This window comes from Gossypium hirsutum, chromosome D09, assembly GCF_007990345.1.
Source record: "Gossypium hirsutum isolate 1008001.06 chromosome D09, Gossypium_hirsutum_v2.1, whole genome shotgun sequence".
Classification (NCBI taxonomy): Eukaryota; Viridiplantae; Streptophyta; class Magnoliopsida; order Malvales; family Malvaceae; genus Gossypium; species Gossypium hirsutum.
The window spans coordinates 35,816,253-35,842,187 of NC_053445.1; the positions used below are offsets into that span (position 1 = coordinate 35,816,253).

Consider the following 25,935-nt stretch of genomic DNA (forward strand, 5'->3'; position numbering starts at 1 on the left):
TTGAACACCCAAGACCTATCAATTGACTAGTATAACACTGTATTATACACCTCAATCAACAACCAATTAACTAAAATCGAAAATAATACTTCTAACACCTTAACAGAACTCTTACCTTCCGAACATCGAAAGTTTCTCTCTATAATTTGGCACCAACACAGCCCTTCGCTCTAGACTTTTGGCTGTCATCACAATTAACAAAGATTCCCCAATTACCAACTTAATAACCGAATATTAAAACACCCTTATTAGTCGTAAAATAATGATTTAATCAAGACCCCAATACCGATGGCGGTTCAATAAGTATGATCCACTTACCAACAACAACTCTGTCCTTAACTCTCCAACCTTAGCAGCAACACAAACCACTCACTGCCTTTCGCCTACCATAAGTAACAACAATCTCCTTAGTCACCAACCAAGAATCAATTAACAAAAGGAGAAAACACTACTTACCAAATGCACAAAAGCATAACGGAGAAGACAAGTTGCGGCACATAAGAGAGTTTAGGGAAAGACTGGATCAATGGAGAAGCCAAAGTAGTAGAAGAATGAAGTTTTTTAGAAAGCAATCAGTAGCAAATAAAAAGAGAAGAAAAGAAAAACTAGAAGAGCAAATCAGCAGCAATGAAGCAGAAAAAGAACGGCAGAGAAAATGGATTCAAAATGTCAAAAAAAGGTAGAAAGGCCGAAATTTGGGAAAAGTATGAGAAGCTGAAATTTGAAAATAATATAACAAGAAAATAAAAATAAAATCCCATAATCTCCTCTTAAAAATTGGCCACCACTTTTCTCAACAACCGAATTTGAAAACCACTCAAACACTTCAGTGTTTCGGCTAAACCAAAACACCTACATGGCACAAGTAGCAAAATAAGTCCTTTATTTACACAAAGACTCAGCCTCCAGACCTCCTGCCCATTTGCACTCCACTTAGCCACCAGACCAGCAAGCCCATTTTGAAGAGATAGGGGTTTATTCATTTAAAAACAAAAATTACCCAAGCTAAGGCTTGAACTTGGAACCTCTCAAACACTCCACAAAACACTTAACCACTAAAGCAAACATATATTTGTATCACAAACACACAAAAATAAATATAATATATTTTTGAGGCGTTACACAGATCATGACATGAAGATGTATAAGTCCATATAACTGAGACCCATGGCATAATATGACAATAAGAATATTCATGGTGATGCATTCAGTGAGATGTAAACCGGATTGACAGATCATGACATGAAGATATGTGTAAGTCCATGAGGGAGAAACCCATGACACCTTTTGTGAAAGTTCGTCGGAACAGTAAACACATGATTCTATGTGATACTTGTGTGGCGTAATCTGCTAAACCTTAGTGGCGTATTCTGTGTTACCCTTGTGGCAAATCCTAAGACGCCTACGGGGCGTATTCGGTGATGTCTATGTGGCAGAATCTGGTAAACCGCCTTTGTGGCAAAATCTGGGTAAGTTATGAGATTTCTTTGATAACTAACTCTATGATAATGATTTGATAAGTTTGAAGATAACTTGGTTTGGTTAGTCTTATGATGAAGTTGAATGAGCTTTAAGAGGCGTTTCCTAAAAGAAAGTATACATCTGTATTTCTAAAAAGGAAATTCGCCATGGTAGTCTACCAGTATAGGATATTGGTGTATTCGTAGTTATGAAAGGTGTAAGTGTTCGTTGGACTAAGTTTGTCTACGTTATGTAGGGATGAAATTTGAGTTATCTGGTATCTTTCATAGTTGAATAGTTTCATGTCTCGTTCTGAAGTTATTTGGAATCTGAGCTGATTGTCAATTTGGGTGTTCTCGCGTTTTGTAACATGGTCATCTGAAATTCCTTTAGATGACCTAGAACGTTTCATTATCAGTATATATTATGATTTTGGGTTGATTCAAGACATGATCTGATAGGTAGTTTGTTAGTTACCAGATGCAATATGAGAGTCTGACAGAAGTAAGATCAATATGGAGTTCAACTTAAGAGGTCCATTAGTTTTTCTATTCGCCAAGAGAAGCATTTGTGAGTACTTATCCTGGGAAAAGGTATTTTTTTATCAATTGGGAAAATGTATTTTATGTGTATTTGAAGGGGATTTCATCATTGGTATGCTTTGTATAGATATTCTTCTGAGAGATACCTTGGTTGTTCTAAGGAGGAATAAGATATGTATCGTTTGGTAAGATCTGGAGTTAGCCAAGGAGTGAAGTAGGAGTTGATACATTAAGTATGAAAGTCGGCGTATAGGTATATAATTGATATTATGAAAGTATCAGCCAACGACAAAGATGCAATCCGAAATTTTTAAGATGAGGAGTTCAATTGGAAAGGCTCTAAGGTATTTCATATTAAAACTCACTAAGTTTATGTGAACTTACAAAGTGTTTGTTTATATTTCAGGTCTTGTTGAGTGAGTACTCCAGGAGAGATCAAGCCAGGAATGCGACAGGGAAACGATGAGTTGGGTAAAGGACATCTTAGGAGTATGACATATAGTTCCCTATGCCAAAAAGAGTCTATCTTTAATAAACTTTTGCGTTGTAATGTATTATATATATTTTTTAAGTTCTGTTGTATTCTTGAATATTTTATTTATTTCTTTTGTTCAGAAAACATTTATTAAAGTAATAAGAAATATGTTGAAAAAGGATTATACGCAGATTGTTTAAAATTTATGCTAAGTGTTTGTATGTCATAACATCTAATATCTGGACTAGGTGAATCGGGTTTGGGTAGAGGGTGATACAATTTTATTTAAACATTTTGTATAAAAATAATAAAAGATAAAAAATACTATTATTTTTTACTTTCCTAAAATAGTTATTTTTATGCCACTTCTTTAGCCAAATTGGTATCGAATTGACTTATAACACTAAACTCAATAAGGGATTTTATTATAGTATGTATATATGTACAGATAACATTATAATACCATAACAGTAAAAGTATTATAGAGGCCTTTGTATTAGGAGTTAAATTGTACCCTCTACTCAAAAAATATGCAAATCATTGTATGTTAGATCAAAGAGTAATTTTTTTTGTTAAAAATTAACGTGGTTGATAGAATAACCGGAAAATGACACGTGATGTGCCATATATATCTCATGCTGATGTACATAGTCCAATTTTTAATAATAAGAATGGATAAAATTTTTAACAGAAAGATTTATTTACTTTTTTATTTAAAATATAGAAACTAACTTACCGAGAGAATAAAATTGAGATTAACTCGTAATCCATCAATCATTTACCTACCATAGCTTACTCTACTTCCGCCAAAGAGCGGGCTAGAGTTGTGATTTTGTGGCTTAAAAATTTAATTCCTTGGTAGCTGATTGACAGACTGTATCCTATGGTTTATTAGGGCCTACCTAATTAAGAAGTACAAGGCATTTAACTGGACCTGCCTTCAATCATAGCTGCCCCCAACACTGCTTATAAGTCCCAAAAATAAGACCAAACTGGTAAATCGAATCAACATCCAAATTCTTAAAAATTGAGCCATGTGTCTAAAATATTTATTCGAATGTTAAAATATCTATACTTAGAAACTATCTAATATATATATATTTGAATTCCGTTTAATTCATTTTGAGAGCTTAAGCTCCATAAACTTGAGCTATTTAGGAAGTTGAATTCAAGACTTGAGCAGCTTATTTGCTTGATTGAGTTTTTCTTTAATATATTTATAATTAGTAATTTAAACTTGAACTTGAGCTTAAGTAAAAATAATTAAACTTGAAATCTAAGTACGATAATTAAAAAAAAAAAGAGTTTGAATTAGACTTCATCTTTAAAGTAAAACTCAATCAAATTAAATTAAGATTTAAGCCTAGAAATTTTAGTCAAGCTCAAGCTTCTTACAAGTTCAGCTTGGATTTGACTCCATTACTTACCTATCATCCCAACATTTTGTATTAATGTAATTAAAAAAATATAAATCTTCGAATATTAATATCTACATATCCTCCAATTCATAGTGATCATAATAATAATAATAATAATAATAATAATAATAATAATAATAATAATAATGATGAATGTATAAAAAAATCATGTATTATTACAAACGTTTGTCCACTATGAGTTTTTATTTATTTTCAGTTAATATTTAATGCATTAATAATATAAAATTTTATGCATTGTTCAAATATAAATCCATTCTTTTTAAAATTTAAAGTAACTTATTTTATATAATGCCTAAAGTAAGCATAACTTTAAATTCCTAAAAGTAAAAATCAGATAAAAATTACACACTTAAATTTTAAATAATTTCAACTAGATGATGAAAAGTAAAAATTTACAAGTAATTTTAAATTATTTGCACTATTATCTGGATCTTGTTATATATTAGTAAAATATAAATATTTAACATTTAATTCTCTTCTAAATAATTAAACGAGTTATCGATTTTGTACATAATATAATTTTAGAAGCAGTTACTTATACTCTTTTAATATTTAAAATTTAGTCTCTTTATTTTTATTTTTAGAAATTTAGTTTCTCAACTTTTTAATTTTAAAAATATAAATTCCATTATTAACATTGTTTTTTTTTTTCGGTTCATTTCAACATTTATTTTGTTTCATAACTATAAAGTGAATATTTTTTAATTTTAAAATATCATATCAGCTAATTTAACAAAAAAAATTAAATCGTAAAATCTAAAAAAAATATTTTAAATTCCAAAAATTTACGAAGGCGGTCCACGTGGGAGCTCAATACATTGCATGCCGCATAACTTTATATAAATAAACAAACCTTCTCTCATACACTAAAAAGAACCACCAAGCACATATATACATCTTTCTTCCTATAGTACTGCGAAAGGAAAGGAAAAGGAAAAGAATGGAGAAAAGTAGAGTTTCAGTGGTGGTGATGATTTGTTTAGTGGTGGGGGTTTTACTTATAGAACCAACAGCAGCTGATTTTAACGCCATGGTATTCGGGCTCTGCTATGGACCTTGCTATGTGCTCTGCCGCATTCGACCGGGAACCTCCAATATATCTTGCGCTCTCAAATGCCTCACAAGTTGCATCATTAAGAAATCTAATACAGTCGGCACCGTTGGAGACACCCAATCGTTTTGCCACCTTGGTTGTGCTTCCGCCATGTGTTCCAACTTAAGCTCCGATAATGATCCTGGTAATCCCTTTCTTTCTCCTTTTTTATTTAAGTTACCAACCTCAATAATTTTTTAAAACAATTTCATTATAAGTTGATTATATTTGCTCACTTTAACATTATAGAAATATTTATAGCTCATAAATAGGATAAACGCACTCGAACCAACATCTTCATGCATTGACAACAATATTCATGTCAAATCAAATTAAGATTCAATTGACAATTTCAAGAATATTAAATTTTATATAATAAATATACTATTTATTTTTCTTTTAAACCCAAAAATATATTTATTAAAATTTCATGGAATTGTTAAAAATACTTTAATTCAAATGGTAAAAAGAAAGTATTCATATTCATGATGTCCTTGTTGAAATGTTATTATAGATAAATTTTTATTTATTTATAAAAATATAAAAATACAAAAACACCCTTATAATTATATAATTTTCTTTAAAAAAATAACATAGAAAATTTCAGGTTTAAACAGAATTTATTATATTTATTTTTTAATTATATCAGTAATAAAATATAAATATTAAAATACATAGACCATGACAAACTATAATGTGACCACTGATAATAAAAAATATGAAAATTTATTAGAAAATAAACTATATTTTTTAATATAAAAACTTTAGATATCTTTAAATTGATTTAACTGTTAGGATAAATTTGTAAGATTTTTAAACAATTTCACTTGAGATCTGTTGAAGTTGTGACATCGATTTATTTGATATTTTTAATATATTAAGGTTTTTATTTATTTATTGGTTTAAATTTGTCAGCTACAAAGGCAGTTGAAAGCTGTGTGGGTGGTTGCTCAGAGACATGCGCCAGGAAGAGCTGATGAAGACGCCATTAAAGAGATAATAGTGAATGAATAAAAGCCCTTTTTATTTGGGTTTATCTTTAAATGTTTTTTCTTTTAATACTCCCTCTAATGGAATAATATAATGTAAAACATATATTATATTTAATATTTGGGTTAGTCTGAATGTAAAAAATTTGGCTCTTTTATTTTCAATTTAATATTTGCTGAAATATTGCAATATTTTTAATATCACTTCAACTATTTATCACAAGAGATTGTTTACAATTTGGGTAAATGTCAAATTTTTGCAAAAGTGCAAAAAAAAAAATAAAAAAAATAATGCACTTCAATTTAGTTTGTAGCAAAAAAATTAGGTGATGTCGTGTTCAGAATAAAATACAGAATAGTTGAATCGGATATTACTTGAAATGAAAAAAACAATAAAAATATAATTTGAAACCTAACGTATAACATCTGAAAAGCTCTTATTTGAGCATTTTAGAAAAAGTAATTTGACCATTTTAGAAAAAGTAATTTGACCATTTTGAAAGGTTCAACCTTTATTTAAGTACTTTCGTAAATGTTTTGTCATTGTATGTTCATTTTGAATGGTCTGGCCCTTATGTGAGCAACCTCCAAAAGATTGAATCCCAATTTGAATATTTAGCAAAATAATAATAACAATAACGCAATGTTTGGTTACTAATGTAATAATATGAGGAAAAAACTTATTTAACACATGTTCTAAAATAGTTAGATATAAACCAAAGAACGATTATTACAAATTTAAACATGCAATTAGAAAGATGAATAAAATCTCTTATAAAAAAATATGACTTTTTCAAAATAAGCAAAAAAAATTTCCTTATCTTTGCCACAAACAAATCATGTGAGTGGTTAAACATTTACCAATTGTGATTAGTTTATAACTAAACAATGACTAAAACATGTGGAAGAAAATAATACTCCAGCCAAATGTATCATAAAGGTTAACGTATGCCTTAGCTTCTAAACTTGACAATTTGTACATAGTTAGTACGTAATATTTTTTTGGATCTAACTAGTACTTGAACTTGAAAATCGTTAATCAAGTTGGTACTTTTTTTAAATACCTGATTAACGCCGTTAAATTTTATGTTGGTAGCTAATAAAACATTGGCACGTGTCCTAAAATTAAATAAAGAGGTTAATGTATACTTTAACCCCTAAACTTGACAATTTAGCTTTAATTAGTATTTAGACTTTTCTTTTTTACCTAATTGGTACTTAAATTTAAAAATTATAACCAAATTGGTACTTCTTTTAGGTAGAAGGTTGATGCCATTAAATTTTATGCTTAAATCCATTAGAATGTCAACACATTTCATAAAAAATAAAAAATATATATTCCAATTAAAGAATATGAATTTTAGCAAATTTATCTTTTATTTCATGTGCATAATCAACCTAGACCTAGATAATGATTGTCTATATTCGTTTAATCTGAACAACTATTTATTTAAGTTTATTTTGGATCTATACTTTTAGCAATTTTATTTTATTCACAATGTCAAATAATAACATATATATTTTAAAAACAACTCTAGGTATTTTAGAAAAATTCCATTTTTTATACTTTTATAATTCTTTTAAAATTTAGGATTTTTATTTTTATTTTTTATTTCACGTGCATGATAAATTTGGACAAATAATTATTTAGTTTCATTTGAATTTAGACAACAATTTATCCAAATTTATTCTAAACATGAACTTGTAATCATTATATATATTATAATTTAAAAATAATATATATTTAAAAATAATATATATTTTTATAATATAAATTCCAGGTTTTAGAAATGTTTGAAGTTTTAAAAATTAAATTCTGAGTAGGAGGAAAAAAAGCATTTTAACACAAACTAAAGTGTTTTTAAATTGAGTTTTTATAATTAAATAAAATTTTGATTAATTAGATAATTAATAAAACTTTCTCAAGTGTAATTAAAAAAAATTAAGTATCAATTATTTGGTTAAATATATAAAATTCTCGTTTTAAACTTTAATAATTTCTTTCTAAAATACCTGGAATATATTTTAAAAAATTTATATTATTATTTTTTGAAACGATAAAAATATACAAATATTAGAATTACAAATTTTAGAATTACAAATTTTATGTACGAGGTACATAAAAAAGATTAAACTTAGTTAATAATTTCCAAATTCAAATATCAATTAAGTACAAATTATCAAATTTAAGGGTTTAAGTTTACATTATGTTCTTTTAAAAAAATAGAACACGTGTCAATGTTCTATTGGCTGCCAACATAAAATTTAACTACGTTAGCCAAATACCAAAAAAAGTAACAACTTAGTTAACATTTTCTAAATTCAAAGTTCCAATTAGATCAAAGAATTAATTTAGATACCAACTAAATACAAGTTACCAACTTCAAAAGTTAAAGTATACATTAACCCTAACAATAATAATTCGAATGCCAAATTCAAAAAATACTCCTATTTTCATGTAAAAGGCATGGTCAATTTCTCCATTTTTAATAAGTAACATTTTATCTATATCGGTTAATTTTTCTTAAAAGAACTATATTCGTTAATTTATTTAAAAGATAAATATTAAAACTATACATGAACTTTAATTTAATGTATTATTTTGCGCACAATTTTTGACTTTGTGCAATTATACAAATAAAAATTTAATTGTGGTTTAAATGTATAGATAAAACTTTAATTTTGATTAATCAATTGTATACATTTAAAGAAATAAATACATCAATTTTTTTATATCGAATAAGTATAATTATTTTTGCATGTAGTATGTAAACATAAAATGTTGCCATATTATTAACGGTGTTGGTGGTTTGTGAAAATTAAATTAAATCCAAATTTCATATATAAAATTTTACAAAATCAAACTTTTTGTATAACATTACACATTAAATAAAAGTTCTTGCGCTGTTTTAAAATTCATCATTTTATTTAATTATTGTAAGTGAATTTTGTCTATATTATTATTAGTAGATTAAACTTAACATGTGTCTATTATATTACATTTTGTGAATTATATTACCTTAATTTTTAATTAATCAATTATTATAAGTAAGTTTTTTTCATTATTAATTAGTTATTAGTTGAGAAAATTTAACATTTTTTATATTATTATTTTCTTAAACTTTTTATTATTTTTTCTATAGTTAAGTTTGGTTCTCAATATAGTATAATAACATTTTCCATCTTTATTTATAATTAAGGATAATTTAGTAAAATATACTTTTAGGTAATATTACATCGCATGAATTAAACAACATAATTTTACATTTAAGCTAAATGAACCAGATATACTTTTAGGTAATCTGACATATCCGATAGCATGCTATGTAATCTTATCATCAAATGTAATCATATATTTCATAAACCAAATGCTCTCTAATTAAATTTTAATACGCCGTACATATTTTTTTTTCTAAAATTTTGAATAATATTTATATACCAACCTTTGTCTATTATATACAAACATTTATTTATATATTTATTGAGGGGGTCAACTCTTTCAAAAGAAGTTTTTGAAGTATCGTCCGCCGATAGACGATTGATCCTCAACAATCAAATGTATTGTCCCTCGGCAAGGGTTTTATCTCTTGTACTCTATTGAAAGCTAGCATACATACCTTGTGGGCCTGGTTCACAGAGCTAGCAACGCCTCAATTGGTGGACTTACAAAGCTCATAACACGTTGGTTCTCAACAGAGTACGTGAGATAAAACCCCTACCAAAGGATAATACTTTCAATTGTTGATGGATCAGCTGACTATTCGAAAAATGACACTTCGAAGACTTATCCTGAAAGAGTCAACTCCTTTAAATTAATTTGAAGTTTATTAATGGACAAAATAACGATTTCACCACTTGACCAAACTAGACTATGATCACCAATAGACTCATTAATGAAATTAATAAATTTTGAATATCGTATTTTTAATTTACAATGTATAACCTCAATTCTTAGTAGAAAATATTATAAATTTAAGTGCGTTCGAATTCACAATCCTTAAATTATTGCAATAATAATTATGCTAATAAATTAAAACTCAGATAATAATTTTAAAATATCATTAGTACACTACACCAAAACAGGTTTTTAGCGGCGTTTTTTTAGGCCTTTAGCGGCGCTTTTTAACGCCACTAAAGATATTTGCGGCGCTTCTTAAAGCGCCGGAAAAAATGCCGCTAATGAAAACGTCGCAAATGTTTGCAGCGTTTACAAACAAAAACGCCGCTAAAGACCATGTTCTTTAGCGGCGCTTAGAAAAAAACGCCGCTAAAGATCATGTTCTTTAGCGGCGCTTAGAAAAAAACGCCGGTAAAGAACATGTTCTTTAGCGGCGTTTGTAAAAAAATGTCACTAAAGACCATGTTCTTTAGCGGCGCTTAGAAAAAAACGCCGCTAAAAATCATGTTCTTTAGCGGCGTTTTTTTTCTAATCGCCGCTAAAGAACATGTTCTTTAGTGGCATTTTTACAAACGCCGCAAAAGAACATGTTCTTTAGTGGCGCTTTTATACAAAAACGCCACTATTTTTGGGATTTTTTTTTTATTAAATTTTTCATTTTTTCTGCCCTCCTGTAGCAAAATTTCAAAAGCAACATTTCAAAAGCAACCAATAGCAATAAATTTATATAATATTTTAACATAAGGGAATAAAATAATATTAATATCAATAAATAAAAGTGAATTCATATTGTAGTTTTTATCTGTATTGTATTTGATATTTATATAACTTGTTATCGAAATCCATGGTATACATCATAAAATAAATTTGTGTAAAGATAAAATTATATATCTATACCAAACATGTGATAAAGTTTTTGACGATTTAGGTCATGATTTAGTCCGATATATGGACTAGTCTAATAGTACATAAAATCATTTATTTTAGTCAAACAACAGAGATTTTTTTATACATTCACAATCTCTTTGTATTCATAAGTTCTTCTTGGCGCATGTCGCTGAGCAACCATCCACACAATTTCCAACTTTGTTTGAAGCTATGGAATTTAAGCCAAAAATATCAAAACAATGTGAGTTGTGAAAAATAATAAAAAAAAACTATTAAAAATATGAAAAAGTAGAAAAAAAAATAAAAATAAAAATTATTAAAAATAAGAAACAAATTATTCGGGAGTGATGAGTCTTTTTTTTTTCCTTTCGAAAGTTTACACCTACAGTTTAATAAAGGTACAAACACAGATGAAAATTATACTTTTATTTATAATTCAATTCCATTCATCCCTAGAATTTAATATGATAACATGTGTTTGACTTGCGAGGATATGTAAAAAAAATATTGGTTACAGCCAAAACAATATAGAGTCAACAATGGGTAATTTTAAAGGTTAATGTTTCAAAATTATTATATTACTAAAATTTATGTTAATTTCATGAAAAGTTCAAAATTATGGGTCAAATTTTATATTAGGCCCTAAACTTTAAATTCTCAAACTAAAATATCTATCATTCCAATAAAGTCTTTTTACTAGTTTAGCGGTAAGCTTTGGCGAAATTTTCAATTTAGATATAACATGTTTAAAAAATATTTATTAAATCATAAATGTTTAGAAAAAGAAACCATGTCAGATGCAAATTGGCGTTTAACGTCCAAATTGATGGTTAACTTATGAAAAGACTTGATTGAAATAATATTTTAGTTTGAGGATTCACTTATAACGTTTTGATAGGGATTGATTTAAAATTTAGCATATAATTTGAGAATGTTTGATGCAATTAACTAATAAATATTTATGAGATGCTTGTATTATAAGGTCTGAATCAATTTAATCCTTTTTAATATAAACAGAGCGATTTGTTTAATGTATTATCACGAAATAAGTAAATAAAAATAATTAATCATGACATTCTTTTCGTTAATAAACTATCTCAAAATAAACAATGGAATTAACATTACATCCAATAGTCGTTTATTTTTACATTTTTTACCTTATGCAATTATATTTTTACCTAATGGAGTTATATTTTTTTGTCTTGTCTTACTCATATCTTAGATTTTAAAATATTTTTATATGATCATATTCATGTCATTTTGTACAAGTATTGCGTGTCGGTGTTAAATCACAGGGAAAGGGAGATATATTGAAAAGGAAAAAGAGATTACCAGGGTTGTCACTGGTGCTGAAATTCGAGCACAAGGCGGAGGCACAGCCAAGCTTGCAGAAGGAGAGAGTGTCTTTGACAGTGCCGCCGCCGACGGTGGATTTGGTAAGGAGGCAGTTCTTAAGGCATTGGAGAGAGCAAGGGGCGGGGCCGCCTCCGCCTCCTAGGGTGCACGTAGCAAAGCAAGAGGCATAGCAGATCCCAAACGGCATGAGTTGAGCGGTGGATTGCCCAACTAAAACCCCCAACACCACCAAACAACTCACCCATGAAACTGAAACTCCTCTTTTCTCCATATTTTTTTTTGGATCAGTTATGAAAATATATGTATGCAAATTGAGGTTTTGGTGATTGTTTGTTTCAATGGTTTTAGAGAGTGTTTATATATAGACTTTGTGTGGTAGGTTTGCAAATGTAAATGGAGTTAGGTTGGCAATGTTGAAGAAACCCCATTACAATGTCAAGGTTTAAATTTGATTTCTCTTACTAGAAAATAAGGGGAAAAAAAAGGATCTGCACATCCTATGTGAAATCATTAACAATCATGTTATGTAATTAGTTTTTTTTTTGTCTTTTTAAACGATTTTTTATAAGAATTTTGGAATTGTTTTTTTAATTTATTTTTAATTGTTGAAATATTTATGTAATGGCGAATTTTGTGCAGATTTTTTTTTCTTTTTTACTTCTTAACGTTAATATACATTGTATTTTTAAAAAGAGATGTTGGTTTAAATTTTAGAGACGACATTACAGTCACAAATTTCAAACATGTCAAACATGTTCCATAAAACGGACATGAAGAATACAAAAAAAAAAATTGATCCACCGGTTACTCTCATAAGACTTTTACCGAATGATTTGATAAGTGTGGCACATCTTAAAAGAGTATTATTTAAGAAATTTTATTTCTCTTATAAATAAAATAAGAAATATTTATTTTTGGTAAACTACACCCAATATCATTAAACTATTAGTAAGTTTATGCTTTAGTCACTTAACTTCAAAAAGTTAAAAAATAGTCATTAAATTATTTAAAAATTTTCGTTTAAGTCATTGGACTGTTAAGTTTTTTTTTTAAACTCTAGCTAGTAAGCTTCAATAAACAATTTGATAATTGGTACGATAGATCAGTAATCATTGACGAGAAGAAGAAGAATCTTTAGGTCCAAGTTGGATATTGATGATCAGTGTCAAAGATTGGAGAATAAATCTATTTGGATTTTGATTCGTAGATTTGTGACGTTCAAAGCTATTTCATGAAAAAAACACTAAACTATAGAAGAGAAAGGGAATGAGAGCTTTCGATTGGTACAGTCAGTACAAACAAAGAATAGTTTAATCACCATTTTATAACTTTTTGAAGTTTGATTAACTGAAACGTAAACTTACTAATAATTTTATCACTTCAGCTATAATTATTCAAACAAAAGTCAAAAGTCAAATCTCAAACTCACAAAGAAATATAAAAAGCTGAAATCATTAATTTGTTTGTTGAAACAAAAATAGTGTCAAAATCTTCTATCTAGAAATACATAAACCCAATTAATCCCCAAATCTTTCATAATTTTTTATGTTGAATAATAATTATATATGGGACGTATAGTTTTATATATTATCTACAAATAATTGAAATCCACGTATTCAAATTGATAGTGGCCGAAGTAATGATTTCACCAACTGAGCAAACTTGACTACTATCAATCAACTCAGTAATGGATCACAAATGGACCAATAAATTCATTTGACTGTAATTATATATCACTTATTAAATTGCTCCACTTCATTATGTAAATGAGAGTGAGTGGTTCATTCCATTTTATTTGACATTTTTTTCATCTATATTTTAAAATTTTGTAATATATTAATAATATAGATTGAGCATTAACTTATTTTGTATTATTTTTGTTGTAATAATTTTGTGCCATCGTGGATTCGAATAATTTTAAATACATATTATTCATCAGTGTTGAATACATCACAAATTAATAACATGTAAAAATTTATAAATATTTAAATACATAAGAAAACGCATTTATTTATATTGTAAAAATTTTGATATTTATAATATTTATGTATTTTTAACAAATGTGTTTATTTATATTATTTGAATTCATTTTATATAATTATTATAAGTCTAATCAACTATATTCAAATAACTAGAAATTGTGTCAACTCGTGTGTAAGTTTATTATTGAAGTGCGGACATTTATCTAGTTTGGATAGGAAAAGAAAATTTATTATTAAAATTCGATTTATAAAATTTATTGAAACTGTAATAACAACGTGGAAAAAGAAGAAGAAGACGTAGTCAAATATTAATTTATGTTTTGGAAGCTCTCATAGCATTTGCCAACATCGCGTTTCACTGTTTTTGGATCTGCAAATATCAGAAACAATCATATACGATTTAAGGGAATGCGGCTTGATTTATAAATACGAAAATAATCATATATATATACATATATTACATTTTAAAAATAACATTATAAATATTTTAGTAAAATTTATGTTATTCATTTTTATGATATATATACACTAGTAGATTTTAAATATTTATTGTTTAGAAGAGGCATATTTCATCAGAACAAGTATGTGAAATATCACTTGTTAGGACTGAAACGATCCTTCAACTGGTTAGTATTGTCCTTAGTAAGAGTTTTGTCTCCTAATTTTGCCGAAAGCTCGAGTGACTGAGAAGGTGCAGCTTAAAGAGCCAATGAGTTTCAGGCACCCAAAGAGGCACTCCCGTTCTTAGAATGCCTCACCTTTTCAGGAAGGGGAGAAGTCAAAAAATTGCTTTAGGAGGCCAAAGATGAATTTTAAATTTTAAGGGTCAAAGTACAATTTTACCATTATACTAATATGTAATTTCATAAAATTTTAAGGGGATAAATGACGAATCTACCATTTTTGGCGACAAGGCCCTTGCTTGGTAAAAGTACCATGGAGACCCTCATACTAGGAGTCAAATTATATTTTGCCCCCTTTACTCAAAAAATGAGAAAATTAGTCTCTATACGTTATAGCAAAGAGTAAACTGGTCCTTTCTGTTAAAAATTTTCATCCATTTGTATTGTTAAAAGCTGAAGTGGCTAATGAAATAATGAAGTAGTGACATGTGACGTGCTTTGTGTACCTTATACTGATTTACAATGACCAATATTTAGAGTGCATTTTCTAAGTAAACAAGTAAATCACTTGATTGATAGTCTACGTTTTCAGAGAAAATTATAGAAGAGATCGTGATCTAAATATTTGGTAAGGTTGCTAAACCGGTGTGTATTAAGAATTAAATTACATGTTGTACGAGGTTGAAAGATAATGAATTATATCTCTTTTGGTAAAACTCCACATACATTAAGAAACGAATTACGTAAACAATTGCATTGTGTTCATTTCTTTCGCAACACTGCTTCCATATTCTTGCAAATTTCAACTAATTTCCACGCTATTTATCAAAACAATAAAAATATAACGAAAAGAGAAAAAAATGTTAAGCAATTGCAAATAGATTAAGGGTTAAGGTTACGATTGAAACATATTTTTTACAAATAAAAATAAGTTGAATAAAATCTAGCTCATGCTTAACACAACAATTTGGACTAAACTCCTTAGTACTTAAAAAAATAGAGATTAAATTAAAATGTAAAAAAAGTAGTGTTCCTTCATTATATTTTTCTCTTTTCCTTTTCTAATTTGGAATTACATGATGATTAATTTTCAAACCTATTCTTTCAACTTTTTTATAATAATGGTCAAATTTTAGTTTTGGTCCTTGTACTACACTTGAATTTGAGATTTAATCTTTATACTTTAATTTTTAATATAATTTGATACCTCAACTTTTATAATATCATTAGCTATTCTAAATACTTTATTCTAATTAAAGTACGGTAATGAAATTTAAGAATTGCTAACTCTATTAAAATTCTCTATTAAATTTAGTCTATTATAATGTCATTTTTTTTGTTATATAACTAGCAAATGTTTTTTTTTTTTAATTTTAAAAATGCCAAACCAATGAATATAATAAAATAATTTTAACGGTATAGATAACTGGACTTGAATTTTCAAATTCAAAAAGTAGAAAGACTAAATTTTTTAAAATAAATGTATGACGACTAAATTCCAAATATAAAAAAGTACGACATAAATTTAGAGCATATTGTATCCTTGAAATTTTTACTCTATAATTTAACCTCAAAAAAGAATTAACCCAACACAAAACATGAGAATCATACTCGTTTGATACTATAGTATAGGGACTAAACTTGGAATTTGACCATAAAAATGAAAAGTTCTAATAGATCTATAGATTTGGATAAAGAAAGGCGAGAGAACAAGAAATAATTTCTTATTAAAATTTAATTTGTAAAATTTATTAAGACAAAAATAATAACATCAAGAACATAAAAGAATAGAGAAAGCATTAAATAGAATGTCTAGTTTAAATTTTGTTCCGGCATCTCTCGTAGCACTGATCAACATGGAGTCGTACTTCTTTGGGATCTGCAAATATATATTAGAAACAAGAATAAGATTTAAGAGTTCAAATTATTAGATAAGTTAAAATTTTCAGTAAATTACTTAATTTTATTATAGATTCTAATAATATTTGTTTCTTTTTTTTAATATAATGTCTAAAATTATTCATAATTTTTCCCCAACTCATAAATAGGAATATAATGCGCTTCAGCACACTCGAATACATGTTAATGTGTCCAGTCCATGGAACATAGACTTTGAACATTTATGAATGCTGAAATTAAAAAAAGAAAAGAAAAGAAAGATAGGTGAACTAAGAGATGTTTATATATACCAGCGTTAGGGTTATTGTGAAGGAAAGAGTTGGCACAATCACTGGTACAATTGTAAACAACTTGTGTCGGTACGAGCTTGCATTTAATCATGCATAGAACGAAACAAAGTGCAATCCTCCCAGGTAAAAGCTCTACAATGCATCGACTGCCACACTTTTTGGCCCATTTTTTGGTGGATATTTCCGGTTGGAAATCCGTGGCTACTGCCACTACGACCACCATCGTAACCATCATCACTGTCAGCATCAGTTTCTTCATGCCGTTTCTCTCCTCTTCCACCCTATTTCCCCCCCCCCCACGATTCTCCTTTTCTTTTGTGCTTATAAGTAGAACATAAAACCGTGTTTATATAGGGTTGATGAGAGTTATCCAAGAACAAAATAAAATGAATGAATTTGTGCCATTTTTGAGTAATTTTGGAAAGCCGGAAGTGTAGTAGCATTAAGCCCTTTGATTCTATGGTAATCTCATTATAACCCCCACAATCTAATGGTGGAAATTTTGTTTATTTCTAGTTTAAATTTTAGGATTGCTGACATTATGAGTCATAGACATCCATTTATGTATAAATAATCTGTTTATACTTAATAGGGCTGATTGAGTTTATAATCACTTATTATTTTGACACTAGCTCTATCAAAACAATGTGAAAAAAGAAAACCAAATTGAATATAGGGATAAATTTTAAAATTATACATGTACTTTGGTTTAATGTGTAATTGTATACATGAATTTTAATTTGGTGCAATTATACACGTGAAACTCTAATTGCGGCTCAAATGTATACTTCAAACTTTAATTTTAATTTAATCATACACATTTAAAGAAACAAATATATCAATTTATTTTTATATTGGATAAATATAATTATTTATGTATGCAATATATAACTATAAAATGATGATATATCAATAATTGTGTTAATAATTTATAAGAATTGGATCAAATCAAAATTTCATGTATAAAATTACACAAAATCAAAATTCATGTATACAATTGCACATTAAACCATAATTCATGTATAATTTTAAGATTTATCCCTTGAATATATGATATCAATTTAAGTAAGGATATTATACAATTTACTTTTAAAATCATAGAATTCTTATTTTATTAAAAAAAAACCCTCCCCACATCAATATTTTCCTTTTCTTTTTGGAAAAATAATTAGTACATTATTTAATTTAAAATAATTTTTAACTTATTTTTTTTTTAATTTTCAAAAACTTTGTAGATGTGCAATACGTGGTATAAATAATGTTAGTGATTTTTAGTCATAAAAATATTTAAAATAAAAAAATATTTCTGTTTTTTTAGAAGGGATTCTATTTTAAATAATGTTATAATTTAGACTTAATGATTTTCTAAGCTTAAAAAAAAATTAAACTCTTTCGAACTTTTTACACTCAATTGAGTCATTGAACTAATAAAATTGGCTGAAAAAACTGAATAACTAATGTTGAGCGTTAGTATTTAATAGCATTGTTGACATGGTTGTTAACAACAAAAATAAAAATATTTTAAATTATTTTTCAAATAAGTACACAATGAATCTAGACAACAAGATCTTTGGGTTCATTTGAATATAGACATCCATTTGTCTAAATACATTTTAAAATTATAAAAATTATAAAAAAATTAAAATTTATAAAAATTATAATAAATTAAATAAAAAACATAAAATTTATAAAAATATATATATCTTTATATTTTAAATAAGAAAACATTTACAATTTATATAATAAAATCAAGATTAACATTTTTATTATATTTTTGCCTCATTGTTCAATTTTCTTAAAATATATTAGTCAAATAATTTTTCAATCGGTGCTGAAGTGGCATTGCCATGTCAAAAATTGGTAGTGACATGACAATAAAATAAAGATACAACTGCATATAAAAGACTGATTGGAAAACTGCTTTATTTAACTAATACTAGACCAAATATAACATATCTGGTTCAGTATTTGATAAAGAATGATGTGGATGAATGCGAAAGCGGATCGTAAAATTTATCAAAGTTGCGGATTTATCCTACATCTCTAGATGAACGTAAACTGAAACAAGAAACAACGAAAACATATTAGTTGTCACAAAGGAGAGTCAAACGAAATTAAAACGAAAGAAAGATGAATCGACTGGTAAAGAGTCCAAAAGAGAACGAGTTAGGGTTTCTTAGATGGAAAGAAACCGTCCTTGGACCTCAAAAAGATGCCCCAACAAGATCTAGAAAAATAAAACACAAACAAATTTGTTAGAAGTGATTTTAAAGACAAAAACAAATTGTTTTGTGCAAGAATGCTTGAAACAACAAGAAAAGATTAAAACTCCTAATTTTGATGTGTTTCTTGATGGAACAAGGTAGGAGAACGTCTTTCTTGAAGCAATTTTAACCTAGAACGAAAATTAGTAAAATCAGCAAGCCAAAACAGCAAGAACTAACTTAAATAAGCAAGAAAAGAGAAGATAACGTCCTAAGAAGCCTTGGAAACATTAAGAATTCACAACTCCTTTCAATGGCTCTAATTCTCCCTCCAAGAAAGAGATCTTGACAAGAAAAAGCTTGAAAATAATTCCTACAACCTGAAAGATTATTAAAACAACTTCTACAAGAAACTCAAGAGTAATTCTTGAAAAAAAACTCAAAGAGAATTATTATTAATTCAAAAAAAACATAAAACAATTGTGTATATAAGGGTAAACGTCCATGCTACTTATAGGCCCCCAAAATAAGTTTTCCTAACCTTAAGAGAATAATTAACATGACAACTCATCAAATAAAAAAAAATAAAATAATTCTGAGTGTGGACTTTTAATGTGAATTCAACCAAATGACTTAAATCGGCTCCTTGGGTTGAATTTTTACATAATGATCCACCTATTAAAATAAAATTAGACCTATAGTTTAAATATTTTACAATTTGAGTCATTTTGATAATTTAGCCTGATATTCAATTAAATTACTTTCCAAACTTTAGGATGGGCTTGTAGACATCTTGATGGACCATTTTTTTAAAAATTTGGTCTTGTGATCCGTTTGCTCTCGAAATTGATCCGTTCAAGCTCATACATGAAATCCAATGCGCCTTGGCTACAAGATTCGGTTTCTTGGACCAAGATTTCCAAGATTTGAAATCTTGATTTTCTTGATTCTTGAAATTGTCCGAAATAGTAAAATTGGACCAATGTTCGGTTTCTTGATTTTCTTGAAAACAAGAAAGTGAATCTTGATTTTCTTTTTCGATCGTGTGTGCACCTAGAGCCTTGGTAATGAAGTCTTGGATGGTCCCGTTCAATTTTGCTCGAATTTGTTTGGTTTTTGACCTTGTTATTGGGTCTTGAGGAAATTTGAGTCCATCACGTTCATGAGCCTTTTTTTGGGCCTTGAGACTCGCATCAGTATCTTAGTCAATTTATGCCGCAGCGAAAGAAGTCCCACTATGAAGATGCACTTAGAATAGTCAAGTATATTAAAAAGGATCCAGGACAAGGGATATTGTTGTTTGCAAAAGGCATTCTACAATCAGAAGCTTACTGTGATTCAGATTGGGTTGCATACGGCATACCGTATGACAAGGTCAACTTCAGGTTTTTGCGTCAAATTAGGAGGTGCACTTGTGTCTTGGACGTCAAAGAAGCAAGGGACTATTTCTAGATCTTCAGCTAAAGCAGAAGTATGGCAATAGCAGTGACAAAAGTATGGATAATAGGAGTTAAAACTTAAAATGGAGAAAGTTGTGCAATTGCATTTTGACAACCAGACAGCTCTAAAAATAGCAACAAATCTTATTTATCATGAGAGGATTAAACACAAAAAAATCGACTACCATTTTGTAAAGGGAAAAAATCTAGGAAGGGTTAATTGAAATTCAACATGTTTCAACAAAGGAACAAGTTGCAGAAATTATAACAAAGAGCTTGAGTGTTCAACTGCATAACTGTCTTGATTCCAAGTTGGGGTCGAAAGATATTTTTCATCCACCAACTTGAACGAGTTAGTATAGACAATTAGTCTACCATTAATTACTTGATGACCATAATTAATACGAGCTAATTAGGCTACCGTTTCAACACAAAAATTAATATAGACAACTTGGGTTAATTAAATTCCAAGTTTGATATAGCTTACTCCTCCATTTGTAATTTCCGATGATGTTTCCAAAAACAAAGAACCTTTTCATTTACAACTAACGGGAAAGAATTTGTCCTTCCCTCACCAAATCAGTAATTACAAGTTGGGCTAGCCAAATTTGCCAAACAGCTTTAACTGCTGGCTGGGGTTAGATCACTAGGCTAGGATATCTCTTTTTGAGTAATAGGCCGAAGCCTGCAGTTAACTCAAATTTTATTTATATTTTCTACTTTTTCAAATATAATAATCATTTAATTATAAGTATTTGAAGATTTGATTGATAGAATTTGCAACTGTGAAGGGTTTTTTTTTAATTATTTATAATTAAGGTTAAATTAGTAAAATTTATAATTATTGATGATTAAATATCTTATTATATCAATTAAAAAAGGTCAAGTCATCATTTCCTTTAAACAATCTAAAACACTAGTAAGGAAATTGAAATTTTTATAGTTTGGTGATCAAAATAAAATTACGAATAGTTTGATGACTAATAGTATAGTTTTCCCTTTTTTTTCTTTTTATTTATGTTATTTTTAATAATTAGATTTGTGAAAATAAAATTCATTGTAACTAATATAAAATATAAAATTATTTTTGTATTTATTTAAAACACATAAAAAATGAGAAACCGAAGAAGAAAAATAAAAATAAAAATTTTAAATTTCTTTATGAGCCAATAAAGAAGAAAGAGAAAAATGGAAGGAAAAAATCTTATTAAAATATAAAATATAAATAGCTCAATAATTTTATAATTTGTTTTAATTAAAATATTTATTATAATATAAATTATTATTTATATTTATATTTATATTTATATAAAAGAGAAAGGAAATAATCAGAATTTGTTTATACATTAATACAAACATATAATATTATAATTAATTATTAATATAAAAAATATTTTTTATCTATAGAAAAGAGAAGAGCCCCTAGTTAAAATATAAAAATTATTTTAATTATAAAATAATTTATTTATTTTTATTTTTATTTATATAAGAAAATAAAGAATAAAGGAAAAATTAAGAATTGAAAAAAAAATACAGAGGTAGGTAAGGCTGAATAAAATTCAATTTGAAAAATCATTATTTTTTTAAAATTCAAGTTATTTGTTTGTTTTTAATTATTTAGTTTTTTGAGTTTAGAGTCAAGGTAAATTTTACAACCAAGTAATAAATTGATTTAAATACCCATTGGATCCTTGATGGTTTTGGGAAAAAAAACTACAAATTGGTCCCTCTCAAAAAATTTTAAAATATTTATAAAATATTTTTTTCTAAAATTTTATAAAAATATGTATAAATTAAAAAAATAAAAATTATTTAAAATCTTAATATATAATGATAAATTATAATTTTTAAATAAATTTCCAGTATGATAAGTTTATCATAGTATCTATCTTGTTTTGTTCTCTTATTTTATTTTAATGATTTTCCAAATATATATTATTTATTTATGTTCTTCAACTCAAAATTTAATCATATTTTCGACAAAATTTTAATCTGATCCGTTTAAATTTTTATTTAATTTAACTAACAAAATTATTCGATTCAACTCAACTCGAATTTTATTGGACTTTATTCAAATAGAAAAAAAAATCGAGTTAAAATAATTAAATACAACTCTTTAATTCGTTTGAGTCGGAAATTTCCCAAGAAGTATGAAAAAGAAAACTGGTTAAGAAAGCTCTATTTAATTTCTTAATCAGGTTTCTTCCTCGTTCACATTAGAGGTGCTCATGGGCCGGGCCGGGTTCAGCTGGGCCTAAAAAATTTCAGCCCGAGTCCTAGGCCCGGCCCAAAATATGAGACTGAAATTTTGCCCAGGCCCGGCCCGGGAAAAAATTCATAAGTCCGAGCCCTGTCCGGCCCGGCCAATTTTTTAAATAAATACCAAAAAATTATTTTAAAAATTAAAAAAATTTTAAAAAAGTATTTTAAAAATATTTTAAAAATTAAAAAAATTAAAAAAACTATTTTAAAAATATTTTAAAATTAAAAAATTTAAAAAAATAAATATATTTATTATATTCGGGCCCGGGCTCGAGCTAAAAAAGTGGTGCCCGAGGCCCGGCCAGTTTTCTAATCGGCCTTATTTTTTTGCCCAAGCCCATATTCGGGCCTATATCTTTACTCGAACCTTCCCATATTTTGGGCGGGCCGCCCGACCCATGAGCACCTCATGAACACCTCTAGTTCACAGTTGCCATTTATTTCAAAACTTTTGACTATGAAATCTCCCAACGAAAATTTTGCAGTATTCCTCAGCTAAACACGAAGTCTAAAAGTCTACCTTTTCCATCTATATATTGTTGTTTCCTTGTTAACTGCAATTGACAGACCATACACCAAGTCTTTAATCTTTCAACTAATTGCTGTAAGTGCCGTTTGATCCTTCCTTTGGAGATGGATGAAAGGTTGAGAACAGCTGCTCGTGCAGGAAATGTTAGTGATGTGTATACATTAATTCAGAGAGATGGAAATGCTTTGAGGTGTTTTGATGAAGTGGAGTTTATCGAAACTCCGCTACAAGTAGCTGCAGAAGAAGGATGCATTGGGTTTGCAATGGAGATGATGAACTTAAAGCCATCATTTGCCAGTAAGCTAAACCAACAAGGTTTGAGCCCAATTCACATTGCGGTTAAAAAAGGGCATAAAGAGATGGTGCTACGCTTCCTAGAGATTGATAAAGATCTTGTTCGTGTCAAAGGGAAGAAGGGTAAGACTCCCTTGCACTTGATAAGTAAAGTTGGAAACCCTGATGGCTTGGTCGATAGATTGTTGGAGGTTTGTCCCCAAAGTATCAAAAACGTTACAACTAGGAATCGTACTGCTTTGCATATTGCAGCGGAAAAGAATAGATTGGACTCTTTCCAAGTTCTAATTCGAACACTTAAAAAGAAAGACTACTGTCAAGAAGTAGTGAACAGGAAAGACGAAGATGGCAACACTGCACTGCACATAGCTGCTATCAATAATCAACCCCAGGTTCGGTCCTCCATCTCTTATATATATAACTACTATTACATGGATTGTTTTGTATTTCATGGTTGACTAATCGTTGCTTCTCTTTTTTAATATTTCAAATTATTGATTAAATAGATGCTCAAACTACTACTAGAATGCAAAGCTGATAAGCATGAGACCAATGAGGCTGGTTTGACGGCACTGGAGGCAGCGCATCAACAGAACAACATAGAAAGCGTTAGCATTCTGCGAGAAGTTTCAAACTTTAGGTATAAGTTGAAGAAACAAATTGACAAGTATGGGTCAAAGGTATCGTCATTAATCTTTGACAATATAGACAATATATCAGGCGAGGACCGCAGTGCCTTACTAGTAATTTTAGGACTGCTTCTAACAACAACCTACCAAGTCACTCTTAGCCCGCCGGGTGGAGTTTGGCAAGGAGAAGATCGTTTTCCAAATATACCGGGCAAATCAGTCATGGACCAAACCATCTTTCTTAATTTCTTTGTGCCAACATATGTTGTGTTTATCGCAACGTTTTTTTTAACGTTATCCCTCCTTAAACCTTTTCCCGTTGGTTTCAGGACAACACTTCAAATACTACTTGCATTTTTGGCAATATGCTTCCATCAGTCAATAAGTTTCATAGCTCCAACAGATTTAGCAAGATATGTCATTTATATATTTTCGATGCTCTTTGTTTTCTTATTGGTGTTGATGGGTATTGCTTATCGGGCGTCGAAATTCATCACTTCAATTCTGGGATTTTGGTTATTCCCATGGTTATTCATTTTTCTGTATGATGAATTTTGGGAAGGAACCATTATAATTATATTAAATTGTTTATACTCCACGATTGAATTCTTAGAATTTGGTAGTACTCCTTCCTTCTTAGGCACTCGTTCTCCTCGCTCGTTAAGCGTTGGTACTCCTTCCTCGTTAGGTGTTGGTACTCTTTCCTCGTTGATTTATTTTAGTACCGGCTTAGGGTGCTGGTTGTTCATTAGTCTATGTAGGTTCTGCATAAAACGATACTGTACATGTTGTAATTCCTGAATAATCAGATTTATAATTATTCTTATTTTCGACCTACTTATATTATAACCATTTATCATATAATACTTTCTTAATACATCTTTGATATATTTAGTGATTAAAATTCTTTATCGGTAACTTATCTACGATAATACCTTTCACAACAGTAATTGATACCTTTAAAAAAAGTCATAAAGATAAATTTAGTCCCTAACATTTAAATCTTAGTCAATTACTTGTTTTTTAACAGAAAAACTGATTAGACTATTAAAATTTTAACAGCACTGACGTGACAACTCATGTGGCATTTTACGTATACTTCACTGGTAATATGGATAAATTTTCTAAAAGGTTTTATGAAGTTTTTGAAATTTGTTGATGTTTTAAATATTTATTATTTTTTCAAATTTTTATGAATTATTTGTGGACTGTCACATTAGACATTAGTGGCCACATTAATGTCATTAAAATTTTAATAGTTCAACAATTTTTCCATCCAAAAACAAGTAATTTAACTAAAATTTAAAGGTTAATAATCAAAATGACCCAAAAAAAATGGCCAAAATGAAGAAATGAGTAAACATTAAAAACAAAATTTATTATTTTACCAGAAAAAACCATCAATTTCTATTTCATTACTCAAAAATACATAAAAAGGAATACTTTTTTCTCTGAATATCAAAGGTTTTTTTTTTTAATCAATTCTCAAAATTCATGTAACTATATTTTGGAATACTAAAAATTCGTAAAATAAAGTACATTAGATTCATCTTGACATCTATATAAGTATAGAGATCCCATTAAATTTAATTTAGACACCTCAACTATTAAAATTAATGTCACCTTAATATTTATGGGTATTG

At 28.2% G+C, this 25,935-nt stretch overlaps 3 protein-coding genes across 4 annotated transcripts; 2 read left to right on the forward strand and 1 right to left on the reverse strand.

Moving 5' to 3' along the window:
* Positions 1-4,717: 4,717 nt before the first annotated feature.
* Positions 4,718-6,164, forward strand: LOC107892921 (thionin-like protein 2). Its single transcript, XM_016817941.2, has 2 exons — positions 4,718-5,155; positions 5,926-6,164. Exons 1-2 carry the CDS (start codon positions 4,858-4,860, stop codon positions 5,985-5,987), a joined length of 360 nt encoding a protein of 119 aa, XP_016673430.1. The 5' UTR covers positions 4,718-4,857; the 3' UTR covers positions 5,988-6,164.
* Positions 6,165-10,651: 4,487 nt separating this feature from the next.
* On the reverse strand, positions 10,652-12,660 carry LOC107891692 (thionin-like protein 2). Its single transcript, XM_016816558.2, has 2 exons — positions 12,118-12,660; positions 10,652-10,993 (listed from the first exon to the last, which is right to left on the reverse strand). Exons 1-2 carry the CDS (start codon positions 12,410-12,412, stop codon positions 10,929-10,931), a joined length of 360 nt encoding a protein of 119 aa, XP_016672047.1. The 5' UTR covers positions 12,413-12,660; the 3' UTR covers positions 10,652-10,928.
* Positions 12,661-23,317: 10,657 nt separating this feature from the next.
* On the forward strand, positions 23,318-25,127 carry LOC107892590 (ankyrin repeat-containing protein BDA1-like). 2 transcript variants are annotated; one of them, XM_016817655.2, is made up of 2 exons: positions 23,318-24,055; positions 24,170-25,127. In XM_016817655.2, the coding sequence occupies exons 1-2, from the start codon at positions 23,474-23,476 to the stop codon at positions 25,091-25,093; spliced, it is 1,506 nt and encodes a 501-aa protein (XP_016673144.2). In that variant the 5' UTR covers positions 23,318-23,473; the 3' UTR covers positions 25,094-25,127. The 2 variants fall into 2 exon arrangements, with proteins under 2 accessions (XP_016673144.2, XP_040956410.1); XM_041100476.1 differs by having other exon boundaries at positions 23,448-24,055; positions 24,189-24,921.
* Positions 25,128-25,935: the final 808 nt, after the last annotated feature.